This window comes from Jaculus jaculus, chromosome 19 (assembly GCF_020740685.1).
Source record: "Jaculus jaculus isolate mJacJac1 chromosome 19, mJacJac1.mat.Y.cur, whole genome shotgun sequence".
NCBI lineage: Eukaryota > Metazoa > Chordata > Mammalia > Rodentia > Dipodidae > Jaculus > Jaculus jaculus.
The window spans coordinates 57,761,756-57,788,780 of NC_059120.1; the positions used below are offsets into that span (position 1 = coordinate 57,761,756).

A 27,025-nucleotide genomic window follows, 5' to 3' on the forward strand; every position below is an offset into this window, starting at 1 on the left:
CTGCCCTTCCTTTGGCTCTTACATTCTTTCCACCACCTCTTCCACAATGGACCGTGAGTCTTGGAGGTGTGATAGAGATATTGCAGTGCTGAGCACTCCCTCTGTCACTTCTCAGCACTGTGATGCCTTCTGAGTCATCTCAAGGTCACTGCCATCTGAAAAGAAAGTTCCCTAACAAAAAAGTGAGAGTAGTATTAATATATGGGTATGAACATTAAGAGAAGTGCTTACTGGGCAGTTTGATGAGTGCAGAATATACATTTAGCCAGACAGCACCAGACATTACACCCCTAGGGCTCATGACTACCCCTGTTTTAGGTTTTCAGTATCAGAGATGTATTCCATCCCATGGTGCAGGCCTCCAGTCCAATTAGAGGTGGTTGGTTTCCCCCAAACTGACATGCCACTATTGCACCTTTTGGTTCATTTGGCCCGTTTGGCTAAATATAAGGCTTGCAGTATCCACTGTGGAGTATCTTCACTGGTGATTTTCTCTCTCCCATTAAGCTTCATGCAATGTGGCTTTTTAAAGCTTTCTGTCAGCTGGTCTACATGGAGGAAGTTTTCAGCTCAGTTCCAGCAAGATTTCTCAGTGATCTTATTGCCCAAGTATGTGGAGTCTTTAGCAATAGGGGTCATACCATCCCCTCCTGGTGGGAAACCAAGGGCCTCAGCAGTGGCCTGTAATGTTTTGGGGGCATCAGGGACCTCCCTGGCCAACAACTTACTGGAAGGTATCCCATCCCTGACACTGAAAATTTTCTAGCAGTGGCCTGTAATGTTTTGGGGGCATCAGGGACCTCCCTGGCCAACAACTTACTGGAAGGTATTCCATCCCTGGCACTGAAAATTTTCTAGCAACAATCTACGGCTCCTGAGTGTTTCATGGTCCAAAAAAGTAGGTTTCCATATGATTTATTTATATCCTCTTTAGATTTTGATTAGCCTCCCTCCGTCTTTCCTTTACTCAGTCTCTTTCCCTGACCTCACTTAGGCCTTTTCACCCTGATTAATCTATTCTTCTACATATATATATACACACACACACACATACACACACATACACACACACACAAAATACCATCCTATTAAGTCCCCGTTCTTCCTTTCTATTCCCTTTTTGTAATTTATCATTTTTAGTTTTATTTATTCACTTAATTATGAGAGAGGAAGAGGCAGGTAGAGAGAGAGAATGTGCACACGAGGGCCTCCAGCCACTGCAAACAGACTATGGACACATGGGTCAACTTGTACATCTGGCTTATGTGGGTACTGGGGAATTGAACCTGGGTCCTTAGGCTTTGTAGGCAATTGCCCTTAATATTTTCATAGGCAGCAAAAGTTTAAAGCATGGTGAAGCCTTTTTGTTCTCTAAAATAGTTTATTTATATTTTATTTTAGAGAGAGAGAGAATTAGTGCCTCAGGGCCTCAGCCACTGCATTCATAACTCCAGACACTTTCACCACCTAGTGGGCATGTGCACCCTTGCATGCTTGCCTCACTTTTGTGTGACTGGCTATGAGGAATATGGAGAAGTTGAACCTGGGTCCTTAGGCTTCACAGGCAAGTGCCTTAACTGCTAAGTTATCCGTCCAGTCTTTGAAAATTTTTTATGTTTATTTTTATTTATTTCTTTGAAGGAGGCAGAGAGAGAGAGAGAGAATGGGCATGCCAGGGCTTCTAGCCACTGCAAACGAACTCCAGATGTGTGCGCCCCCTTGTGCATCTGGCTAATGTGGATCCTGGGGAATCGAGTCTCGAACTGGGGTCCTGAGGCTTCACAGGCAAGCGCTTAACTGCTAAGCCATCTGTCCAGCCCTAAATGTTTTTTTTTTTTTGTTTTACAAAATTTTTTACTTAGAGAAAGTGGCAGATGGAGTATCACATCCCAGGGCCTTCAGCCACTGCAGGGGAATTCCAGAAGCATGTACCACCTTGTGCATCTGGTTTGCATGAACCCTAAGGAATCAAACCTGTGTACTTTGGACTTGCAGGAAAAGTTCCTTGACCATTTAGCCACTTCTCCAGCTCTAAAACAGCTTTGTCTATAAGAGCTGCTAAGTTTGGTACTAATAGCTAATTGCAGGAGAGAATTTGTAGCTTTGGAGAGACTGAGTCATCTTATAAAATGGGATAATACTATTTATTTGGTACTTATTGTATCCTGTTACTCCATGAATGATGATAACAAAAAATTATTGGAGCCGGGTGTGGTGCCACACACGTTTAATCCCAGCACTCAGGAGACAGTGGTAGGAGGATCACTGTGAGTTTGAGGCCACCCTGAGACTCCATAGTGAATTCCAGGTCAGCCTGGGCTAGAGTGAGACCTTACCTCGCAAAAAAAAAAAAAAAAAAAAAAAAAAAAAAAAAAATGTCATCTTGGGCTGAAAGAAGGATCAGTAGTTCAGGCACTTGCCTTCAAAGCCTAATGATCCCAGGTTCGATTCCTCAGTACCTATGTAAAGGCAGGTGCATAAAGTAGCACATCTATCTGGACTTTGTTTGCCGTGGTTAGAACACTTGCATTCCCATTCCCATTCTCATTCTGTCTGTCTTCTCTTCTTGCAAATAAAAACTCACTCTAGCCCAGGCTGACCTGGACTTTACTCTGTAGTCTCTGGATGGCCTCAAACTCATAGCTACCCTCCTACCTCTACCTCCCTAGTTCTGGGATTAAAGGCATGCTCCCCCACACACCGAGCAAGGTTTTTTTTTTTAATTTTTTTTGTTCATTTTTATTTATTTGAGCGTAACAGAGAAAGAGGTAGATAGAGAGAGCGAGAGAATGGGCGTGCCAGGGCTCCCAGCCACTGTAAACTAACTCCAGACGTGTGCGCCCCCTTGTGCATCTGGCTAACGTGGGTCCTGGAGAATCGAGCCTGGAACCGGGGTCCTTAGGCTTCACAGGCAAGTGCTTAACCACTAAGCCATCTCTCCAACCCAGGTTTTCTTTTATTGAGGCAGTGTTTCTGTAGCACTAGCTGTCCTAGAACTCAGTACATACCCTAAGTTTATCTCAAACTTGCAACAATCCTGTTTCCTGAGTCCTAGTAAGTATTTATAGACATGCACCACTATGCCCAGCGTGGTTTCTTTTTCATTTAGAATAAATGTTAGGAAGCATAGTTGTTTGTTTTTAAAGATGCTTTATTTATTTGCAAACAGAGACACAGGTTGGTTATGCCAGGGCTTAGCCACTGCAAACAAACTTCCAGATGCATGTATCACTCTGTTTATCTGGCTTGATGTGAGCATTGGGGTATTGAGCCTGGTTTATTAGGCTTTCCAGGTAAGCACCTTAAGCACTGAACCATCTCTCCAACCCAGAAAGCACGAGTTTTATTGATGCTTAATAGATGCTACATAGGTGTTTCTGTTTATTTTCACATACAATACAATGAACAGTAAGTGGTTTTTTTTGTCTTTTTTTGCATATGTGTTTGTGGCATGATGTATGTGTACATGTGTGTTCAGATGCACAATGGGCATGTATGGCCCACTAGCTGAGGTTCTGAGGGTGCTGGTAACTTGGACTCAGGATGCAACAGGCCCCATGAGAACCTTATGCTAGTGCAGTAAGTTAGCTGTTGATTCCTCTCTGATCCTGTAGGTTTTTTTTTTTTTCCCAAAAAAATAAAGATTTATTTATTTTGAGACAGGGTCTTGTTCTGTGCCTGACCGTGCAGTAAACTCTCTCTTTCAGTATGTCCCATAGTTACAGGTGTGCTTCACCATGCCTGGTAGTTCCTATGTCTTCAGTGCTTTGTATTTGCAAAATGTTTGGTAATTATTTGTTTTGTTAAATTATCTCTTTGCAACTGTTCCTTTCAAGGCACTTTTTTTTTTTTTTCCATAATCTGGGATATACACAAGTAGAGAAACAACTGTCTTTCTTTGTACTTCTGTCTCTTGTCCTTCCTTTGGCAAAATGCCTGAGCATATTAACTTACAAAGGACCAGTAGCCCAGCATTGTGGCCCCATCTCCCAATTCCCACTACCTCTCAGTAACCGAGAAAGTCATTGAGGTATGAACCTATCAGGAACTCACCCTTGACTGGTCGTCAGTCTCATGACTCACTCACTTCTTCCAAACCCCTCAGAACATTGTGTTGGAGACTAAGCCTTCCATATATGAGCTTTGGGGATATTTCATATCCCATTCATAACATCATGTGTTTTGGACAGACTGGTTTTGTATAAGAAAGCAGTCTTTGGGCTGGAAAGATGGCTCAGTTGTTAAGGATACTGCTAAATTCAATCCATAGGACTCAAATAAATCGTTAGGCATGGCCATGCGTGTCTGTAACCCTGGTCTTGTGGTGAGCAGAGATGGCCAGAAATCAAAAAACAGGGCTGGAGTGTTGGCTCAGCGGTTAAGGTGCTTGCCTGCTAAACCTAAGGACACAGGTTTGATTGCCCCTGTAGGACCCATGTATGCCAGATATACAAGGTGGTGCATGTGGCTGGAGGCCCCAGTGCATACATTCTCTGTCCTTCCCTCGCTTCCCCCATATTTATGTATATAATCTTCCTCTTTCTCTCTTAAATAAATAAATAAATAAAAATAATAAGAAAACAATAACAAAAAACAGAAAGCTGTAGGATCAGTAAGACACTCCAGCTCAAGTCCAGAAGAGTGATAGAGTGATGTAGGGAACATCCAATGTTCCCCTCTAGCCTGTGAATTCAAGCACATCCCACCACAGGTGGTCACACAAGGCACCTCATGGGTACACTCACAGCACCCACTCCATACAGGCACAGAAAATAATAGAAAGCACTCTTTGATTGTATCTGTGATTCAGCAGATACCTAAAGAAGACAAGATACCTATTTGGAGGCTCTTTTGTTGTTGTTTTTCAAAGTAGGATCCCACTCTAACTCAGGCTGACCTGGAATTCACTATGTCATTTCAGGTGCCTTTAAACTCACAGTGATCTTCCTACCTCTGCCTCCCAAATGCTAGGATTGAAGATGTGCACCATCATGCCTGGCTTTCTTTGGAGCATTTTTAGACTAGTTAAAGCCCTTAAGTGGTTCATCTTCTGGACTAGGCTAAGAGTTTTACTTTGTTGTGAGGATGGGGAGAGAGCATTATTAATACATTTTGTTTGGTTGTCATTCAGTGATTACCCTGTAGAGCTTTTATAAACAGAAAACAATGAAACTCAAAGGACTTTAGTACTGTGATAATAAGTGTTTGCCACTTCACTTAGTATATACTGTGCTGGGGATCAAACCCAAGAGCCTTGAGTGTTCTGGTCAAACATTCTACCACCAACTGAGCTACATGTCCAACCACCTTTATGCTAATATGAAGTTGCTTTGTCTCTGAGAAGGAGAGAATTGGGGGGTGGGAGTGTTTTTGTTTGAGGCAGGTTTTCACTATAACACCAAATGACCTGGAACTCCCTCTGTAACCCAAGCTGGCCTAAAACTAATGGCAGTCTTCCTACCTCAGCTTCCCTATTGTTGGAATTAAGACTCTGCCACCACACTTGGCTTGGAGGTGATACATGTTGGGTTTTTTTTGTTTGTTCATTTGGTTGGTTGTTTTTTTTGGTGGTGATAGTTTGTAACATTTTTTCATACATTGTATTTGTTTTTTCCTTTATTGACAGTCTCACTCTATGTCCCAGACTGGCCTCAAACTCACCTAGAAGTGCTGTAATTGCAAGCTTGGGCCACCATGTTTGGCTATTTATAACTGATGCAGAAAACATTAAAATTGCATACATTAATGTGGAATGACTTGCTGTTCTTTTTGCATTTAGAATTTGCCATGCACATATTAAATGCAATGCAAGTATACTGTTTAATATTCACACAATTTGCTGAGGTATACTACTTTTTATTGGTTTTCGAGGTAGGGTCTCACTGTAGCCCAGGCTCTCCTGGAATTCACTATGTAGTCTCAGGGTGGCCCCAAACTCACAGCGATCCTCCTGCCTCTGCCTCCTGAGTGCTGGGATTGAAGGCATGCGCCACCGTGCCCCGCTGGTATACTACTTTTATTCCTAGTGAGATGAAGGAGCAGAGGGAAGGAGACTAAGAGTCATCATTCCAATATTATACCCCAGGATTTTGAATGTAGATAGTCTTGATTCTAGAACACCAATACATACTGACTGGATATGCTGCGTACTTGGTTCCCTATACTAGTAGTCTTTTAAAAATTATATTATTGGGCTGGAGAAATGGCTTAGCGGTTAATTGCTTGCCTGTGAAGCCTAGGGACCCCGGTTCGAGGCTTGATTCCCCAGGACCCATGTTAGCCAGATGGACAAGGGAGCGCATGTGCCTGGAGTTCGATTTCAGCAGCGGGAGGCCCTGACGCGCCCATTCTCTATCTATCTGCCTCTTTCTCTCTCTCTCTGTCACTCTCAAATAAATATAATAAACAAAAAAATTGTATTATTAATTTGCAAGGAGAGAGAGAGTGAGAGCAGGCACACCAGGGCCTCCTGCCACTGCATGTGAACTCTGGATGCATTTTCTTCTTCGTGCATCTGGCTTTACATGGATACTGGGGAATTGAACCCAGGCCATCAGCCTTTGCAAGCAAGCGCCTTAACTGCTGAGCCATCTCTCCAACCCCATAGTAGTCAGTTTAAAAGATGGTGTCACGCTGTGTTTTGAACTTACTGGTCAAGTAATCCTCCTTGGTAGCTGGGACCACAGGTGTGTGGTTGGTTCTCTACATGGTGTGTCTGTGCTGCCTTTCATTTTGGATGAGGTTCTTTATGAGTAAAGCGAGCAGGCTTCTCCCAGTCAGTTTCTCTCATCTCTGTTGACCTACAGGTGAGCATGCTTGGGAAAGGATTTGGTGATGTTGGTGAAGCTAAAGGTGGCAGTACCACAGGTTCTCAGTTTTTGGAGCAGTTCAAGACTGCTCAGGCCCTGGCTCAGTTGGCAGCTCAGCATTCTCAATCTGGAAGTACCACCACGTCTTCTTGGGACATGGGCTCGACCACACAATCGCCATCACTGGTGCAGTATGGTAAGATGAGTGGCTTAAGTCCCAATGAATTGGAGTTCTACTGTGACAGGCTGGCAGGGGAATAGAAAATGTATTCCAAATTCAGAAAAATAAATTTTGTTGTTTTGCTGTCTTGAGGTTTTCAGTGTTCTCCTTAGGGTTATCTTCATTCTTGCAAATAATAACATCCTTTGGGCTAATGAGGTTGCCATCTGAATAGACATTATACCTTGGCAATTTGTAGATTAATGTCTTTCATAGGCAAAGTGTTGATTTGATCAGGTGTATTTGAGAACATGTATTACGCAGTGGTTGTCATCTATAGGAACAGACTGTGATTCTGTCCTTTAAAAAGGACCTATCCGGTTTACTTAGGAGTTTCTGAATGGTGAAGGGTTCGTACATGGTCCTAGCAGACAGTAGTATTCCCTTGGGACTCATCACTACCTCTGGCCTCATACACTGCTGTATTTCCTTTGCAGATCTGAAGAACCCAAATGATTCCACAGTGCACAGCCCCTTTACGAAGCGCCAGGCTTTCACCCCCACTTCCACCATGATGGAGGTGTTCCTTCAGGAGAAGCCATCTTCAGTGGCTACCTCCACAGCTGCACCTCCACCCTCCTCTTCTCCTCTGCCAAGCAAATCCACCTCGGCTCCACAGATGTCTCCTGGCTCATCAGACAACCAGTCCTCCAGCCCTCAACCGGCTCAGCAGAAACTGAAACAGCAGAAGAAAAAAGCCTCCTTGACTTCTAAGGTACTGAGCTTTTAGGTAGATACTGTCTTAAGGTAAGATGTGGAATTTATGGCGTGAAATTAAAAAGATATGGCTGAAAACTTGAAAAGGCATTTTGTTCTATAATAAGGTTACATTAAACCATAACATCCTTTTTCACATCTCTCTAGATTCCTGCTCTGGCTGTAGAGATGCCTGGCTCAGCAGATATCTCAGGGCTAAATCTGCAGTTTGGGGCATTGCAATTTGGGTCAGAACCAGTCCTTTCTGATTATGAGTCCACCCCCACCACGAGCGCCTCTTCAAGCCAGGCTCCTAGTAGCCTGTATACCAGCACGGCCAGGTAGAGGAATCATTAGCAATATAACACCTCTTTTAGTACTTCTTAACTTTTTTTAAAGTTATTTCTAAACTTCTGGGGAGGCCATCCCTCTGACTAGTAGAAATAGTTAATCATACCATTTTGAGTGCTTGTTAAAAGCACATCATAGCCAAGAGTGGTGGCACATGCCTTTAATCCCAGCACTTGGGGAGATTGAGGTAGTAGGATCACTGAGAGTGCAAGACCATCCTGGAGCTACAGAGTGAGCTCCAAGTCAGGCTGAGTTAGAGTGCAACTTCAAGGGGCTCCTCTTTTTTTCTGAGATTACATAGTGAATTCCAGGTCAGCTTGGGCTAGAGCAAGACCCCACCTCAAAAACCAAAAAGAAAATAAAGGAGCACTATATAATTTGTGACTTTACTCTTTTTTGCGGGGGGGGGGGGATCGCTTGAAGTAGGGTCTGTTTAGTTTTGTGTTTGTGTTTTAGACCAAGCTTTGCTATGTACCCAAACTTGAGATTTTCTTGTTTTAGCCTCTTAGATGTTGGGGTTATACAGGCATGCCCAATGTTGGAAAATTTCTCCTTGGTCAAAATTAATTTGTTCTAGTAGTAGTAGGTCTCCACCATTTCCTTCATTCTATCTGCTCTATTTGTTTCTCTCAGATTTATTATGGTGTATATATCAGTGGGGGTGGAGAGCATAGTCAAGGCTGGCCTTCATCTTGAACTCATACTGACCCTCCTGCCTCCATCTCCTAAGTGAGATTACAAGCATGTGTTAACAGTGCTGGCTTTCTCTTACTGTTTTCCTTTTCATTTCCCACAGTGAGTCTTCATCCACAATTTCATCTAACCAGAGTCAGGAGTCTGGCTATCAGAGCGGCCCAATTCAGTCAACAACCTATACCTCCCAAAATAATGCTCAGGGCCCTCCATATGAACAGAGGTCCACGCAGACTCGGCGGTACCCCAGCTCCATCTCTTCATCGCCCCAAAAGGACCTGACTCAGGCTAAGGTAGTGACTTCGTGGGCACTGCTGGGGAGCGCGGGCAGACCCTGGATTGTTAGTGCTTTACCTCTCGGAAAACGGTGCTAAGAAGTGATGGCTAAGAAGCTGAAAACCCCATTTCTGTGGTTGATAAACTGAAAGTTCTTTGCAGCAGCCATAGAGACTCAGAGCCTTAAAACCATTCTCTGTAATAAAGATTCAGTGTTTTTACAGAAACAGTCTCAAATACCTGTCCTTTACTCATGGTTTATGTGATTACTAGTCTTGGGTATAATGTAGATCAGTAGATCTCACCTTGGCTTATGGAGAGGAATAGCATATGCCAAAGGTGATGACAGTTGTATTTTGGTCCTTTCCTATATATATATTTTTTGGGGGGTAAGGGGACGGCAGTTTAAAGGTACTATCTTGCTGTAGCCCAGACTGACCTGGAATGCACTGTGTACTTTCAGGGGTGACCTCTAACTCATGCTGATCCTCCTGCCTCAGCCTTCTAATTGCTGGGATTAAAGGCGTGCGCCACCACACCTGGCTCTTCCTGTATTTCTCATGGGGATTGGGATGTCTTCATTGGTTTGAGGATTTGCCTTTTTCTGGCCTGTTTTTGTTGCCTTTAAATTTTTAAATTTTTGTTTCATTGTATTGATCTTTGGTTAGCTAGTAGTTTCTCTTTAAAAGGTGCTTAGCTAAAAATAAGGTCAACTAATGATTGAGCTTTTCACGAGTTTTTCTCTTCTTGACCACTCTGTTTCTTACACCAGAATGGCTTCAGTTCTGTGCAGGCCACGCAGTTACAGACCACAACATCTGTTGAAGGTGAGTGTTCTGACTTACTCCTTTTTTTCCCCTTCTGTCTATATTTTTCAATTTATTATTTTTTGGTTATTTATGTTGTTTGCAAGGAGAGACAGAATATGGGTGCACCAGGGCCTCTAGCCGCAGCAAATGAACTCCAGATGCATATGCCACTTTGTGCATATGGCTTTACATCGGTACTGGGGAATCAAACTTGGCATTAGGTTTTGCAGACAAGCACCTCAACTGTTAAACAATCTCTCTAGTCCCTCCTCTCCCCTCCTTTTTTTTTTGAGACCAGGTCTTTTACAACTCAGACTGGCTCTCTTCCACCTGACTATGTAGTTAAGGTTGGCATTAAACTCATGATCCTTGTTCCTCTACCTCCCAAGTGTTGGGATTACAGGCATGCACCATTATGCCAAGTTTTTGCAGTGCTGGGAATTAAATCCAGGCCATTTGTGCTTTCGAGGCAAGTGTTCTAACAACTGAGCTATATCCTTAGCTTCTACTTTTACATTTCTTTCTTTCTTTTTTTTTTTAAGATTTTACTTTTATTTATTACAGACAGAGAGGGAGGGGGAAAGAGAGTGAAAATGAGCACGCCAGGCCCTCCAGCCATTGCAAATGACTCCAGACGCATGCGACAGCATTTCATCTGGCTTACATAGGACCTGGAGAAATGGAACCTGGGTCCTTAGGCTTTGTAGGCATGGGCCTTAACTGCTAAGCCCTACTTTTACATCTCTTTAAGAAAAAAAAAAAGTTGTAGCCTAGACTAGCTTCAGCCTTATAATACAAACAGTCCTCCTGCACTGACTTCCCACATGCTGAGGATGCAGGCCTGAGCCACCTACCTGGATGTTTCTGTGTTTCAAAATAATTCAGTTAGTTCCTTTCTTGGACAAATTAGATGCATGTTGTAAAAGTTTATACCAATATTAAGTAACCTCCACTCTCTTCTTTGGAACAGCCTAACTTCCTTCCTGTGTCACTTAAGAGACGCTCCCTTTGCTAGGATAGTTTCTTTCTTCTTTTGCAGGTGCTACAGGCTCTGCAGTGAAGTCTGACTCACCTTCCACTTCCAGTGTCCCTCCACTCAATGAGACAGTGTCTGCGACTTCCTTACTGACAACAGCCAATCAGCACCCATCCTCCCTAGGCGGCTTGAGCCACAGTGAGGAGATTCCCAGTACTACCACCACACAACACAACAGGTGAGTTGGGGTGAAGATTGAGGGTAGAACTGATGTGTTTCAGTAACAGCTTTCTGGTCGTGACTCCTTCGACTTACCAGAGATCTCATTGGTTCTGCTTTTATGGAGAGTGAAGACATAGAAGCCACTTTGTTCGTTTAACATTCACTCAGGTGTTATTTGCTCACTGTCCGTGTCCTCACTGTGTTCACCAGTATGATCCAGATCACCTTGCTCCAGTTCCTTAATTTTCCTGCTTTTATTTATTATTTAAGATCAGAGAAAGAGCGGAGAGAGAAACAGAGTGTGTGCCAGGGCCTCATGCCACTGCAAATGAACTCTAGATCCATGTGCCACTTTGTGCACCTGACTTTATGTAGGCATGAGAAAGTGAACCCAGGCTGTTAAGCTTTATAAGCAAGCTCTTTAAATGCTGAGCCATCTCCCAGCCCCTGCTTATCTTTCTTAAGTAGAGCTTTAGGTGGTCAGTCAGCCAGCCACAGCACTATGTTGACGGTGACCTCTTCTTCCTTATAGCACATTATCTACTCAGCAGAATACTCTCTCATCATCAACATCTTCTGGACGCACGTCGACGTCCACTCTTTTGGTAAGTATAATGCTTAGAGGGTAAGTGTAGTTCTTAGTGTTGTATTATAAGAGAACTTGTGTTTCTCCAAAGAGGGTTTTTTATCTTTTTCAATTTGAAACTGGGTCTTATTATATATCCCTCATTGGCCTTGAACTAATGATGGAGACTAGGCTGGCTTTGAATTTGTGGACAAGCCCTCTGCCTTAAAAAATATATATTTTGTAGGGGCTGGGGAGATGGCTTAGCGGTTAAGGCACTTGCTTGCAAAGCTAAAGGACCCAGGTTCAACTCCCCAGGACCCATGTAAGCCAGATTCACAAGGTGGCATATGCTTCTGGAGTTAGTTTGGAATTCCCATTCATATCTCCTCTCCCACTTGCAGCTAAATAAATGTACCTTTTTTGTTTGTTTGTTTTTGTTTTTCGAAGTAGGGTCTCACTCTAGCCCAGGCTGACTTGGAATTCACTCTGTATTCTCAGGGTGGCCTTGAACTCATCGTGATCCTCTGTGGATACAGAAATACAGTTAAAGACCATTCCCAAAGCTTTCAGAAGTAGCTATGACTTTTTACCCTCCATTGAGGATAGACAGGGACTCTTCTCTGAGAAGTGCTGTGAGAACATACCTTTCTAGAGAATAGGGCTATAGCTCAGGGGTGGAACACCTTACTTAACATGGATGAGGAAAAATGTACAAGACAAGACAATATACCTAACTGGTTTTGTTCTTTGACTGGAATATGCTGAACATAAGTCCTAAAGTAGTGTGAAGCTAGACATCTGTAGAGTGTTTGATCACAGAATTTCACTGTTATAATTTATGTTTGTGGAATTAAGTTGAGATTATATAGGCAAAGCTGTCCAATGGGGAAAGATATGAGGATATATGCTTCCTTAGGAGTCTCTCCTTCCTCAAAAAACGTAAGTTCAAGTTTAATTCTAGCTCATGAACTAGTGAGAAAGATATAGGAAAGAGGGCTGTGATGCATTTTTCAGATATAAACTTTATCCATTTCCCAATCAATAACAGTCTTTGGGGAGTTTCTCCTCACCCATTTTCTGTTTCTCTGTACAGGACTATTATATGTACTGAGACATGTACTTAGAGATTCTAGCTCAGGAACCCCCCCCCTCCCCCAAGGTAATTGTCTCATTCTAGCCCAGGCTGACCTGGAATTCACTCTGTAGCTTCAGGCTCATCTCAAACTCATGGCATTCCTCCTACCTCTGCCTCCCAAGTACCCTGCCTGACTTAGCTTTGTTTTTTTTTTCTTTTTTTTTCCCATTTGTTAGGCTTATTTGTTATTTACTATTTACTTGAAAGGGAGAAAGAGGCAGGTAGAGAATGGGCATGCCAAGGCCCCCAGCCACTGTACATAAACTCCAAATGCATGCACAACCTTGTACATCTGACTTTACATGGATGTTGGGGAATTGAACCTGGGTCCTTTGGCTTTGCAGGCAAGTACCTTAATCACAAAGCAATCTCTCCAGCTCATGCCTTAGTCTTTTTAATTAGGAATTGATGTGATAATCATGGATTCTTTCCCTGATGTGTGTTGCTAATCGTTTTACTTCTGTCTTCCACTGCTCCCCCTTTTTGAAGCACACTAGTGTGGAGAGTGAGGCGAATCTCCATTCTTCCTCCAGCACTTTCTCTACCACGTCCAGCACAGTCGCAGCACCTCCCCCCGTGGTCAGTGTCTCCTCCAGTCTCAATAGCGGCAGTAGTCTGGGCCTCAGCCTAGGGAGCAACTCTACTGTCACAGCCTCGACTCGAAGCTCAGTTGCTACGACTTCAGGTAGCCTTTTGCAGGTGGATGGCATTCCTCTGGGATATAGGAGATAAAATTTGTGCACTGCCATAAAAAATGTTATTTCTTTTTTAGGAAAAGCTCCTCCCAACCTTCCTCCTGGAGTCCCGCCATTGTTGCCTAATCCATATATTATGGCTCCTGGGCTATTACATGCCTATCCGGTAAGTGTGACTGAAGGATGTTTCTCAGAAGTTGAGGATAATGTGGCTCTTCTTTACAGCTCTGGCTTCAGGGCTGTAATTAAAACTCAGAATAAATGAGTGGCTCCTGTATATAGGCAGATGTGTTTTGTGGGGTAGAAATGATGGCTCAGTCATTAAAGGTGCTTGTTTGGAAAACTTGACTACCTGGGTTCAATTCCCTAGTATTCATCCATGTAAAAAGCCAGGTGTACAAAGTGGCACATGCAGTGGCAAGAGGCCCTGTTGTGCAAATACACATTCATTTATTTTCTCTCTAAGAAGTTCTTTGTTGTTGTTGTTCGTGAGAGAATGGGCACATCAGGGCCTCTAGCCATTGCAGACAAACTCACGGCGATCCTCCAGCCTCTGCCTGCCAAGTGCTGGGATTAAAGGTGTGCACCATAGCACCCAGCCTGTTTTTTAAATTATATTTAATTTATTTATTTGAGAGAAGGAAAGAGGCAGAGCGAGAGAGAGAGAAAGAATGGGCATGCCAGGGCTTCCAGCCACTGCAAACCAATTCCAGACGCATGTGCCACCTTGTGCATCTGGCTTATGTGGGTCCTGGGAAATTGAACCAAAGTTCTTTGGCTTTGCAGGCAGGTGCTTTAACCACTAAGCCATCTCTCCAGCTCCCCTGCCACCCATTTTTTAATGAGAGAGAGCGAATTGGTGGACCAGTGCCTCCAGCTATTGCAAATGAACTCCAGAGGCACTTTAGAGGCATGTGTGTCACCTTGTGCATCTGGAATATATGTGACCCAGAGACTCAAACATTAGTCCTCACTCCTCACAGGCAAGCGCCTTATCTGCTAAGCCACCTCTCCAGCCTTATTTATTTATTTATTTTTAGTTTTTCAAGGTAGGGTTTCATTCTAGACCAGTTACTTATTTTTGAGAGACAGAGGAAGAGGCAAATAGAATGGGTGTGCCAGGGCCTCTAGCCACTGCAAGTGAACTCTAAATGCATATGCCACCTTGTGTATCTGGCTTATGTGGGTCCTGGGGAATTGAACCTGGGTCCTTTGGCTTTGCAGGCAAATGTTTTAACTGCTATAGGCCATTTCTAAACATCTCATCTGTATGATGTTAACCTAGACTTATTTTTCCAAGGGCAAGATTGGGTGTGCTTTTAATAATATAATTTTCATGAATACCTTTCATCTTAGGTACTATTTTTTTTTAATAAGGATACTTTGGTTTCTCCCATTTCTATTTATATACTTAAAAATTTTTTTTTTTTTTTTGCTTATTTTTATTTATTTATTTGAGTGTGTCAGACAGAGGGAGAAACATGCGGGGAGAGACAGAGAATGGGAGCGCCAGGGCCTCCAGTGACTGCAAACGAACTCCAGATGCATGCACTACCTTGTGCATCTGGCTTACTTGGGTCCTGGGGAATGGAGCTTCGAAACAGGGTCCTTAGGCTTCATAGGCAAGCGGTTAAACGTTTGCCTGTTTTTAAAGAGAAGAACTAAACTTAGGCAAGGCCATCTAGGGTATCTGTTAAGTGTGAAGTGTAATTGCTGGATCTCAGGTGTCAAAAGCTGGATTTATTTTTTTATTTTTATTTTTTTGGTTTTTGAGATAGGGTCTTGATGTAGCCCAGGTGACCTGGAATTCACTATGTATTTCCAGGGTGGCCTTGAACTCACAGTGATCCTCCTACTTCTGCCTCCCAAGTGCTGGGATTAAGGGCGTGCACTACCATGCCCGGCCATGTTTAGTTTTTTTAGAGAGTTATTTCCTGCAGTATTGATTCACTGCCTCTGTAGATCTTTGCTGGCTCTGACTTGATTAAAACAGAACCCCCTGATAACTGGGGATAAATTAATAAGTAGTTTTTTGCCCTAGTATACTTTTGCCACTTAATTTCTTTGTTGTTGTTGTTGTTTTATTTATTTGAGAGTGACAGAGAAAGAGGCAGAGAGAGAGAATGGGTACATCAGGGCCTCCAGCCACTGCAAACGAACTCCAGATGCATTTGTCACCTTGTGTATCTGGCTTACGTGGGTGCTGGGGAATCAAGCCTTGAACTGGGGTCCTTAGGCATCACAGGCAAACTCTTAACCACTAAGCCATCTCTCCAGCCCCCTTTTGCCACTTTTAAATATTCAGTACCTAAGATGAAAGGTATTCATGAAAATTATATTTAAAGCACACCCAATCTTGCCCTTGGAAAGTAAGTCTAGGTTAACATACACATGAAATGTTTAGAAGTAATATTACATACTTTTAAAATTTCATTTTATTGTTTATTTTTTGCTTATGTGTATATAAGTGGGTATGATATATGCATATGTATGTAACCTTGTGGTGCCCTAGTGGGAAATTTTATGTTTGCTCCATTACTCTCCTGCTTGTTCTTTTTAAATATATACATATATGTGTGTGTGTGTGTGTGTGTATGGCTTGCTTCGGCCACATATATACTAAAATTGGAATGATACAGAGAAGATTAGCATGGCCCCTGTGCAATGACAACACACAAATTTGTGAAACATTCCATATTTTTTTGCACTACGAGATGCTCTTTCTTTTTTTTTGGTTTTTCAAGGTAAGGTCTCACTCTAGCCCATGCTGACCTGGAATTCACTATGGAGTTTCAGGGTGGCCTTGAACTCACAGCAGTCCTCCTACCTCTGCCTCCCGAGTACTTGATTAAAGGCGTCAAGATGCACTTTCTGCAAAGGGGAAAAGGATGAAGTAACTTATAAGCAAGCTTCCCATTCTATGCTGAATGCTAAGTTTGTATCATTACTCTGAAAATTAGTAAATGGAGAAAATTTGTTTACATTAGAGAGTCAAGTACACCATATATATCTATATCTGTGTGTGGGTGTGGGTGTGGGTGGGTGGCAGGGGGTTTGAGAGAGGGGGGAAATATGTGCCCCTGGGCCTCCAGCCATTGCAAACAAACTCCTAGCACATGCACTTCCTTGGGTATCTGGCTTACATGGGTACTGGGGAATTGAACCTGGGTCCTTAGGCTTCCTGGGCAAGTGCTAACCTCTGCCTCCCACGTGTTGGGATTAAAAGCATGCACTACTTTGTCTGGCAATAAATTTTAAATTTGAAGGCTTATAAAAGACAGAGGCTGCAGTAGGGAGATGGCTTAGTAATTAAAGGCATTTATTTGTGAAGCCTGTCGACCCTAGATTCCTCACTACCCACATAAAGCTGGATAAACAAAGTGGCCAAAGACTCTAGTGTGCCTACATTATTCCTCTCTTCCACCCTTCCTCTCTCAAAAGAATACTAAAATATTTTGAAAAATAGAGAGCTGGAGAGATTATGCTCCCCAAGATGCACAGAAGCCAGATGCACAAGGTGGCACATGTGTCTGGAGTTCATTTGCAGCAGCTGGAGGCCATGACGTGCCCATTCTCTCTCTCTTTGCCTCTTTTTCACCCTCTCTCTCAAATAAAAATAATTACATATATTGAAAGGTAAGGCTGGAGACATGGCTTAGTGGTTAAGTGCTTGCCTGTGAAGCCTAAGGGCCCCGGTTCAAGGCTCAATTCCCCAGGACCCACGTTAGCCAGATGCACAAGAGGGCGTACGCATCTGGAGTTTGTTTGCAGTGGCTGGAAGCCCTGTTGTGCCCAATTTCTATGTGTGTGTGCGTGCGTGTGTGTGTGTGTGCACGCGTGCGCCTGCCTGCCTCTCCCCCCCCCCCACCTTTCTCTGTCTGTGGCTCTCAAATAAATAAAAAATGAACACCACCACCAAAAAAATGTAAAGCCTGGGCTGGAGAGATGGCTTTAGCAGTTAAGGCACTTGCCTGCCACGCCAAAGGGCTTCAGTGATTCCCTAGGACCCATGTAAGCCAGATGCATAAGGTGATGCATTCATCTGCAGTTCATTTGCAGTGGCTTGGAGACCATTCCCCCTTCCTCCCTCCTTCCTTCCACTCCTCCCTGTGTCTTTCTCTCCCTCTCAAATAAATAAAAATATTAAAAAGAAAGGTAAAGTCTGTTCATGTACATGTGTAATCAATGTATCCTTGTGCACAGGTGCCAGTCCTCTTAGATGAGTGGTATATAGTTCAAGGAATGCTTCAGTAACTTTCATAAGCCATTTAGTCTTTAAATATTATTTTTCTTCCTCTCTCTTGACTTTTTTTTGAGGAGGGGATATGTATTTGTATGTATAGAGACTAGAGTTTGTGTGTGTGCCTTTGGATTGTTGTTGATTTTTCGAGGTAGGGTCTCAACTGTAGCCCAGGCTGACCTGTAACTCACTATGTAGTCTCAGGGTGGCCTTGAACCCACTGCGATCCTCCTCCTACCTCTGCCTTCGGAGTGTTGGGATTAAAGGTGTGCACTACCACACCTGGCCTTTTTTGTGGGAGAAGGTGCACTTGTGGTTTTTGTGTTTGTATAGATGTTTATACCTGTGCATACAGAAGACAACACTGGGTGTTCTCTGTCACTCTTCCAACCTATATTTTTGAGACAGGGTTTCATGGAGCCTGGAGCACATCCTTCAGCCAGGCTAGCCGTCCAGCAAGCCCCAAAGAGCCTCCTGGCTGTGCCTCTCCAGTTCTGCGGTCACAGGCCCTCGCTGTCGTACTCCGCTCTGTGTGGGTGCTGGGGACCTGAACTCGGCTCCTCGTGCTTGAACAACAAGCACTGCACCAACCGAGCCAGTACCCCTGTCACCTTCACTTTTTTTTTAAATATATTTTTTTTATTTGAGAGAGAGAGCGAGAGAGAATGGGTGTGCCAGGGCCTCCAGCCACTGTAAGCGAACTCCAGGTGCATGTGCCCCCTTGTGCATTTGGCTTACGTGGGTCCTGGAGAGTCACTGGGATCCTTTGGCTTTGCAGGCAAACGCCTTAACTGCTAAGCCAGCTCTCCAGCCCACCTTCACTTCTTTTAACTTAAAGAAAGATCAAGGACTGTGTAAGAATGAGTATGCTGCTACTATCGTAACCAGTTCCCACTGATGTTATGTGTCTGTGTTGCAGCCACAAGTATATGGTTATGATGACTTACAGATGCTTCAGACGAGGTTTCCATTGGTGAGTATCTGGGGTAGTTTTCAAAACGAACATCAAAATTAATGTTGGAGTTAGATTTTATTATTTCTTTTGGGAGGGTCTCACTCTAGCTCAGGCTAACCTGTAATTCACTATATATTCTCAGGCTGGCCTTGAACTCATGGCAGTCCTCTTACCTCTGCCTCCCAAGTGCTGGGCATTTTTTCATGTACTTTTCATCTATTGTAATGAGGATTGAACCTAAGGGTTTCATGTGCTACCATCAAGCTACAACTAATAACAATATACTATTTGGCATTGGAGAGGGTAGTACAGTATTTCAGGCTGACCTTGTACACAGTAGCAGTTGATTTACTGCTGGGTCACAGCCACATGCCACGCACTCGTTTGTTTTTGAGACAGAGTCAACTAGATTCCACAGGCTGGCCTTGAACTCACTCTTTGCCTCAGAAGGGTCTTGAATTTTGTGATCCTCCTACTTCAGTCACCCCAAGTGGTGGGATTGCAGGTGTGTGCTACATACCTGGTTTCTCCAGTATGGTGGGTTTTTTTTTTTTTTTTTTTTTTTTTGATCCAGGGGTCTCACTTGAAATTCACTCTGTAGCCTAGATTGGACTTGATGGCCAGCCTCCTACCTCTGCTTTCTGAGTATTAGAATTATAGACCTGAGTCACCAGTTTGTTTTTTGAGGTAAAGTCTCTAAGCCCAGGTATTCACTATGTAGTCTCAGGCTGACCTCAAACTCACAGTGTCTTCCTGAGTGCTGGGATTAAAGGCATGTGCCACCACACACAGCTCAAACACTTTGTTACCGAAAGGACCTGTTTTTCTCACAGTGAGCTGGGAGGATATGTGCAGTGTTAAACTTCTTGTTGGTACTGGTAGAGCTTGACACATTCTCCAGCAGGCATATCCGTAGACCTTGCCTGGCTGCGTGTAGCCTGGCAGGGGGGACAGTTTATGCAAGCGAAATTGGAGTTGATGCAAGTGCCAACCAGCTTAATCAGTGACTGGATAAATTGCAGTACTCCAACATTCTCTTTGTGACTTTGATGCTGGGGAATGAGCAAAATTTAATGGTTTTTTAAATTTCTGTTCTAGGATTACTACAGTATCCCGTTTCCCACGCCTACCACTCCATTGACTGGGAGGGATGGTAGCTTGGCCAGCAACCCTTATTCTGGTAGGACTGGGATGGAACTGAATACAAGGAGATGTATTGGAATTGGAGGTAGAAACCTGACTAGTAGCAAGAAAGGGCCCAGTACTTATCCTAAATCAGACTTTTGTCAGAAGAGTGGAATAGGTTGGTGAATCGAGGTTGGTAGATTCACAACCTAGCTAAAGATGGGCATATGGTATCTTTTCTTTATGTCCCACTTTTCTGTTCTCTCTGTAATTTCCAAATCCTACATGGGTGTGGGGGCGTGGGTTCTTTTTGTATCTGGTTCTGAGTGTGGACCTTGGCCTCACGAGCTTACCGCTGGCCTGCGCTCCTGGGTAACTTTCTTTCAACAGTTTTGCTTTTCCAGTGTGTGTGCTCAGTGCTTGACTTGCTGATACTTATCTCTGCCACTGTGCTCCCACACAGTGAATTTGTCCCCAAACTATCTTACCCGTTGATTCTCATTGAGGATGAGCCAAGGGGTTAGGGAATTAAGGATGGAGATTAAAGAAAATATGCTATCAGAGAAATATCATGCAGGACTTTGATTCTGTGTAGTTACAGTGTTAGTCTTGACTAGCACTGTGCTATATGGGGTTGAAAGAAATGTGACTCAAAGAGGAGTTGAACTTAGGAAAGCCTTTGGACATATTTCCTAGATCCTGTAAAGCCAGAAGTAGCGATGCTACATTGGTGTTGGGATTGAGCAAAACACGTGGGTGCATTGAGCCTCTCTTTTCACAGGTGACCTAACCAAGTTTGGGCGAGGGGATGCCTCCTCCCCAGCCCCAGCCACAACCTTGGCCCAACCCCAACAGAACCAGACGCAGACTCACCACACCACGCAGCAGACATTCCTGAACCCGGCGCTGCCTCCTGGCTACAGTTACACCAGCCTGCCATACTACACAGGGGTGCCGGGCCTCCCTAGCACCTTCCAGTATGGGCCTGCTGTGTTCCCTGTGAGTAATTGGCCTTGGTCTCGGTGTGAAGGATCCCAACCCTGAACCCTACCTTACCTGCTGTTAAGTGTGGATGGCACTTCAGTAATAAAGGAGAAGAAACAGCTTGCACTGTTGTCCTATTTCTGGCCTAGGAAGGGGGAATGGGACTGAAATTGTAATTAGAACTGGGATTGCCTGGACTGGGGAGATGACTCAGTAGATAAAGTGCTTGCCATGCAAGTGTGGGTACCTGAGTTTGTATGCCAAGATTCCCCCCCCACACACATTATCTGATGTTAGAATTATTAGCTGGAGAGAATGATAACATACAGCTTGGCTGCCCAGACTACCATTCATACCCTGTTACCTTTGCCTCCAAGCTACCCAACCGACCTCTTGATTTCAAATGTAGAGTTTGGGAATATTAGCAAAATTCCCATTTCACTATTGAAACTGTGGCCAGCCTACCTCAAGGTAGTTATCCACCTAAGTGTCTAGTTCCTTGAGTATAACAAGTGAGACAGGTGGTACTAGCTGTCATTTTATTCTAGTTCTTGATTTTTTGCTCTTCAGGTGGCTCCTACCTCTTCCAAGCAGCATGGTGTGAATGTCAGTGTGAATGCCTCAGCTACCCCTTTCCAACAGCCCAGTGGATATGGGTCTCATGGATACAACACTGGTAAGCTCCTTGTGACCCTGGCTCAGTGATCTGTGTGGGATACTATTGGATGAACTTACAAGGAGAAAGACTTGGTGCTTGAGAACATAGGGCTGGTGAGGGTAAACTACTCTACATAGAATTGTCATTGTTGACTGACTCGGATGTCTGGTAGAGCAGCAACAGAAGAGCTTGCTGGTAGCACGTGTCCACTACTTATGATGGGAATGCTCAAAGACATGCACTGGTTTTTAAAATATGTTGGCTGACTGGAGGTTTGAGTGGGAACTAGGGCAGGGCCCCCCAAGATTTCACTGAGATGTCAGTGGTGGCAAGTGTATGGCACTGTTAGTATAAGAGTTCTGTAGTGCTATGGTAGGGTTGGCTTATGTTTCTTTGTAGTATCATTTTTCCTGTATGTCTCCCCCTTTCCTCACTAGTTAGAAGACCTAAGATGGAGAAAAAGGAGTGAAAATAAGTACTCAGTAGTGTGGAAGTAGAGCCCTTAGGCTTCTTCATTTGTATGGCTGGTCTTCTTGTGAAGTCCTTTTGAACATTTGATGGCGGGGGGAGCTGGAGGGATCCTCTGGATACCTGTGATCTAGAAGACATGTAGCCTGTGTAGCCTGGCCCTTGCTTCTGTACTGACATCTGTGCTCCCCTACTGAGAACGGGAATAAGGAAAGGACTCTGTCCGTCTGTCTATTGGGGTTTGTTGTTGTTTTGACACAGGGTCTTTAGGCCAGGCTGCCTCAGCCTTTCCAGTGCCAGGATTATACCACACCTGGCTGCAGGTGAAGACTCTGAATACAATTCATGACCTTTAGGTGAATATGGGGAAGAGACTACTGCAATTGCTAGGGATTGGGATTGAGGATTATCTTTAAAAGGCCTGCAGATTGCTAGGCGTGTGCCACATCTTTAATCCCAGAGGTAGGAGGATTGCTGAGCCTGGGCTAGAGACCTTACCTCAAAAAAGCAAAAACAAAGCAAATCGCCTGCAGCTCTTTTACAGTTTCAGGGTGATTTGAAAGGATTTCCATTTGTGTTCTTTGTCCATATGTGGGCAAACTGTCCAAGATTTTCAGTAATTAGAATAAGAATTTAGCAAAGAATAAATAGCTCTAGGTATTAATAGCCAGGTGGAACTTTGAACTATGGTATATGACTTAAGAGTAGATCGAAATTTTAAAAATCCTGAGGAGCTCCATTAAAGTTTAATAACAAGTTATATGGCCACCCCTCTCTTAGTTCTTGGTGGGAGGAGGTATATAAGCTTTTTGAATTGGAGTGGCTTCATTCCAAGAACATTAGGTTTAAGCATTAGCTGTTTTAGGTGGAAGTTGTAATATCTAAGTCTGAAAATCCTAGCTTCTTACCTCCCTTAAGATTTCAGAAATCAAAAACAGACAAACAAAAATAATAATAAATTCCAGGCGTGGTGACGCATGCTTTTAATCCCAGCTTTTGGGAGGCAGAGGTAGGAGGTAGGAGAATTGCTATGAGTTTGAGGCCATCCTGAGACTCCATAGTGTATTCCAGGTCAGCCTAGGTTAGGGTGAAACCCTACCTCAAAAAAAAAGATGATAAGGGTTTCAGAAATTTGTTACAACAGCCTTTTTGAGAACCCCCCTAGTTCACAACCCCTACAAAGGGCTTGTCATTCTACTCCTCATCAACCTCTAAATTCATTTATTTTTATGTATTTGATTCCTTTTAGGAAGAAAATATCCACCCCCTTACAAGCATTTCTGGACGGCTGAGAGCTAATTTGGCCCAAGGCTGGGGGCTGTCTTTTGTGTGTGTGTATAAATTTGCACTGAAGTCTTGTTTCAGAAACCAGACCGCTGAGGAGAGCCTGCTGAGCTGAGGCCATGGCCTGCGTGGCTTGGGGAAATGAGTTGGTGGATACCTTCTGGGCTTTTGAACTTGCCCCTCCCGTTCCCCTCCCCCATGTGTCTGACCCTGTCTTACCCGTTTCGAGTTCAAGCGGTGCAGCACCTCTGAAGCATCAATGCGCACACCTGCTGTTGCTTTTGATTTCTGGAAGGCATGTAGTTCCAACTTGTAACAAAAACTATTTGTAGTCTTCAATAAACTGTGGTATTTCTTTAGCTAACTCTGGCGTTCTTTCCATGCATGTCTTTCTGGACACTAGGAAACAAAGATGTATTTGTGGAGGAAGGGTGGAGGGTGGTGTTTACAATCAAACCTTAGTATAGGCAGGGTGTTCAGTGATTCAGTACAGTGTTCGTTAAGGTGGGTGGAGGGGAAACAGCCTCAGTTTCCAGCTTGTTGATTGGTTGGTAAAGTTATTTGTTAAAACAACAACAACAACAAAAAAAAACCACAAAAACCTCTGATTTCCTGAACTTTTATGCTTCACTTTTCATGTAGTGTCTTCCCCTTAACATGAGCAGAAGGGAAAGGATAGAAAAGGTTAGTGTCATGGGAAAAGGCAAAAGAGATGATGTTCATAGCTTTTGTTAGGGAAGGATCTCCCAAGGCTGAATTCCCTGTCTGCTTCTCAACAGTGACTGTTGACTGAGATCTGATGATGTCATTAGTGATCACATAGCTGAGGACTCAGGCTTTGTGAAACGGCAGGCCTGGAACATTGTTCTTAGTCCTTCGGTGGCTTTCCAGAGATCGTGAAATAGTTGTTTTGTACTCGCGGGTATAGTTAAAGGTGTGTGGGAGAGGCTTGGTCAGACATCCTGCCTGGAAATTCTGATCACTTGCTCTCACTCATCAGTACACTATAAATTGAATGGTGAAACTACCACCATCATTAATTGGAAATCCCAGTAATGAGCTTTTCTGTAGTAGTCCTCAGCCCTCTAATTTGGTCCTTTAGAGTGTGACTAGTGCTTCCCAGGACAGCTATACTAAGATTAACGAGCTCTTGTTGTCCCCCTCCCCCCCACCTACATCGTATTGATATTACTGTTTAGGAGTTAGATTGGGTAGGATATGTTGAAGTTGGAAGGAAAGATGGAGAACCCTAGTCTGAGAATCTTTTGAATAATTGTGGTGAAAGGTAGGGAAACCAATACTCATTATTTTCTAGATCTTTAATGCATGAAAGCTATTATATGACTACTACACAGTGTTCTCTTTTCCTGCTTTCTAGTCCCTTAACCCTTACCTACAAGTGAAGGCCTATAGGTTTAAAGCTTTTATTTTACTTTTTTGGTTTGTCAAGGTAGGATTTCATTCTAGTCCAGGCTGACCTAGAATTCACTCTGTAGTTTTAGGGTGGCCTTGAACTCAGTGATTCTCCTACCTCTGTCTCCCAAGTGCTGGGATTAAAAGGCTTGTAACACCACACCTGGCTTTTAAAAAAAAATTTCAAGGTTTGGGGGGTGCTGACCTAATTTACAGCAATCCTTCCTCTGCCTCCCTAGTGCTAGGATTAAAGGCACGCACCACTATATCTGGCTGCTAAAACCTGGGGTGTTTTCTCTTTTTTTTGTTTTTGTTTTGTTTTGTGGAGGTAGGGTCTCACTCTAGCTCAGGCTGACCTGGAATTCACTATGTAGTCTCAGGGTGGCCTAGAACTCACAGCGATACTCCTAATTCTGCCTCCCGAGTGCTGGGATTGAAGCCGTGTGCGACCACGCCTGGCTTGTTACTATTATTTTTACTAGAAAGTGGCAGGTAGAAAGAGAGATCCAGCCAGGTATGGTGGTGCATGCCTTTAATTCCAGCACTCGGGAGGCAGAATTAGGAGGATCACCGTGAGATCACCCTGAGACTACATAGTGAATTCCAGGTCAGCCTGGGCTGGAGCGAGACCCTACCTCAAAAAACCAAGGGGGGCAAGGGAAGAAAAAGATAGGGATAGTGGTCTCTAGCCACTGCAAGGAAAAATCTCCAGATACATATGCCATCTTGTGCATCCAGCTTTATGTGAGTACTGGGGAATTGACCCATGAACCACAGTCCTTAGGCTTTTCAGGCAAGCACCTTAACCATTGAGCAATCTCTCCAGCCCAAAAGCTGTTTAGGTAAGGAGGAGACATAGTAGGGATATATTAGAATGAAGCTTCTCCCTATTACTCAACTCAAGGATCCAGTTAATCATTTTTTCCATTCTGTGTAAGAAACCTAGGACCTAGGCTCATTTTGTAGGGGTGACCAAGCAAGGCTGTATGTATGAGCCTTTGCCTTTAAGTTTTACTTAACTGATGTGTGTGTGGGGGGGATCACTTGCTCTCACTCATCAATACACTATAGATTGACTGGTGAGACCACCACCATTGTTGATTGGAAAGATCAGGATCAACCCTTCCATATAAGCCTCATTAGCTTTAGCCTGTATGTAATTGAGCTCCACAAAGTCATGCCTGCCCCCCAGTTTTGTCAGATGGTCAGCTGGGATTTGAACCAGGAAGGGAAAAAGACTATCACCTTCAGAGTCTTGCTGTATTGTTCCCTTCTTTTATTTTAGTGCCTTCAAAATATATAGTTAATACGTTGGAGATGGGGGAGTTATTTTCTCTTGCTTGGTTTTTGTAATGTCTTTTTCCCAGTTTTTTTTTTTTTTTTCTTGTGTTTGTACTTTTCTGGCACTATTTGGACTTTAGATAGAGGTTTTCAGGTTAATGTATTTATCATTTATTTATTTGGGCTGGGTGTGAAACCCTTGTGCTTGACAGGGAAGCACTCCACTCCTGTGCTAAATCCCCAAGCCGAAAATGTCACTTCTAACGAGAAGACACCAAGGTGATTGTGAACTTGACTGGAAAGGCCACCTTTGTCCTAAGCACTGGCTAGGAGGTTCTGGGTTCTGGAATTTGAAGGGCGACTTGTTGAATTGTGGATGGAGTACTCTGTATTTGTAATTTTGCCACTAATTACAGTACTTCTGAAAAACTTCTCAGTGCTCCTTGAATTAGAGAACAAATGTACCTCTGAGGAAAGGAACCAAGGGCATAGACCTGCAGATTTTCTGGCTTCATTCTTATCTTCACAGAAACTAATACAGCTCATAAAAACAGTGCCTTAAATTGCAAGTTAAATCGCTTTGTCACATTTTTCTTTTGAATATTATACTTAAATCTAACAGTAGTAAGGAAATTTTCAATAGGAAACATGAGTTAGGACTAGAACATAGCTTAAAGAGGAAGCTTTTATTTCATGAAGCCAAAGTTAAAACTGGAGATTGCATTGTTTTTGTGTTCCCTATTGTAGATAGTGTATCCATCCCTCCTTCCTTGCTTAAATTGTGTAAGTAGAAATTCATCTTGTGCCAGTGTTTTATAAAATCCACAAGGATAGAGTTTAATAGAAGCTCCAGCAAAGCAGGGCAAAGCAGAGCTGAGGCTCAGAGTAAGAGGACTGGGGGAGGCGGCGTGGTGGTGGCGCACGACTTTAATCCCAGCACTTGGAAGGCAGAGGGAGGATGACTGCCATGAGTTCAAGGCCAGCCTGAGACTACCTGGTGCATTCCAGGTCAGCCTGGGCTAGCGTAAGACGGTCCCCACCCGGAAAAACAAACAAATACAGTGCTGTGAGAGACTGAAATGGACTGCTGCTCTGATAACTAAGTTGTGGTGGTATGGAATTTGAGCCCAAAAATGTCTCTTCAGAAACAAAAAGAGCCAGACTACT

General features: G+C 43.6%; 1 protein-coding gene and 2 non-coding genes across 30 annotated transcripts in view; all 3 read left to right on the forward strand.

Moving 5' to 3' along the window:
- Ubap2l (ubiquitin associated protein 2 like) overlaps nucleotides 1-27,025 on the forward strand; it is a 72,027-nt gene that overhangs the window by 41,405 nt on the left and 3,597 nt on the right. For 25 of the 28 annotated variants that reach the window (XM_045138530.1, XM_045138541.1, XM_045138548.1 and 22 more), the window contains 13 exons: nucleotides 6,807-7,005; nucleotides 7,467-7,744; nucleotides 7,894-8,066; nucleotides 8,873-9,062; nucleotides 9,818-9,872; nucleotides 10,894-11,068; nucleotides 11,585-11,657; nucleotides 13,245-13,440; nucleotides 13,528-13,616; nucleotides 18,610-18,663; nucleotides 19,744-19,825; nucleotides 20,552-20,769; nucleotides 21,325-21,430. In XM_045138530.1, coding sequence (XP_044994465.1) covers nucleotides 6,807-7,005; nucleotides 7,467-7,744; nucleotides 7,894-8,066; nucleotides 8,873-9,062; nucleotides 9,818-9,872; nucleotides 10,894-11,068; nucleotides 11,585-11,657; nucleotides 13,245-13,440; nucleotides 13,528-13,616; nucleotides 18,610-18,663; nucleotides 19,744-19,825; nucleotides 20,552-20,769; nucleotides 21,325-21,430 — 1,888 coding nt within the window. Of the gene's footprint in view, nucleotides 1-6,806; nucleotides 7,006-7,466; nucleotides 7,745-7,893; nucleotides 8,067-8,872; nucleotides 9,063-9,817; nucleotides 9,873-10,893; nucleotides 11,069-11,584; nucleotides 11,658-13,244; nucleotides 13,441-13,527; nucleotides 13,617-18,609; nucleotides 18,664-19,743; nucleotides 19,826-20,551; nucleotides 20,770-21,324; nucleotides 21,431-23,129; nucleotides 23,529-27,025 lie in introns of those variants that run through there. The other 3 variants (XM_045138552.1, XM_045138553.1, XM_045138554.1) reach the window with 1 other exon arrangement.
- LOC123456092 lies at nucleotides 16,045-16,152 on the forward strand. The gene has a single exon (XR_006634313.1). It is a non-coding gene; the product is annotated as a U6 spliceosomal RNA (small nuclear RNA).
- LOC123456153 lies at nucleotides 19,548-19,680 on the forward strand. Its single transcript, XR_006634367.1, has one exon. It is a non-coding gene; the product is annotated as a small nucleolar RNA SNORA58 (small nucleolar RNA).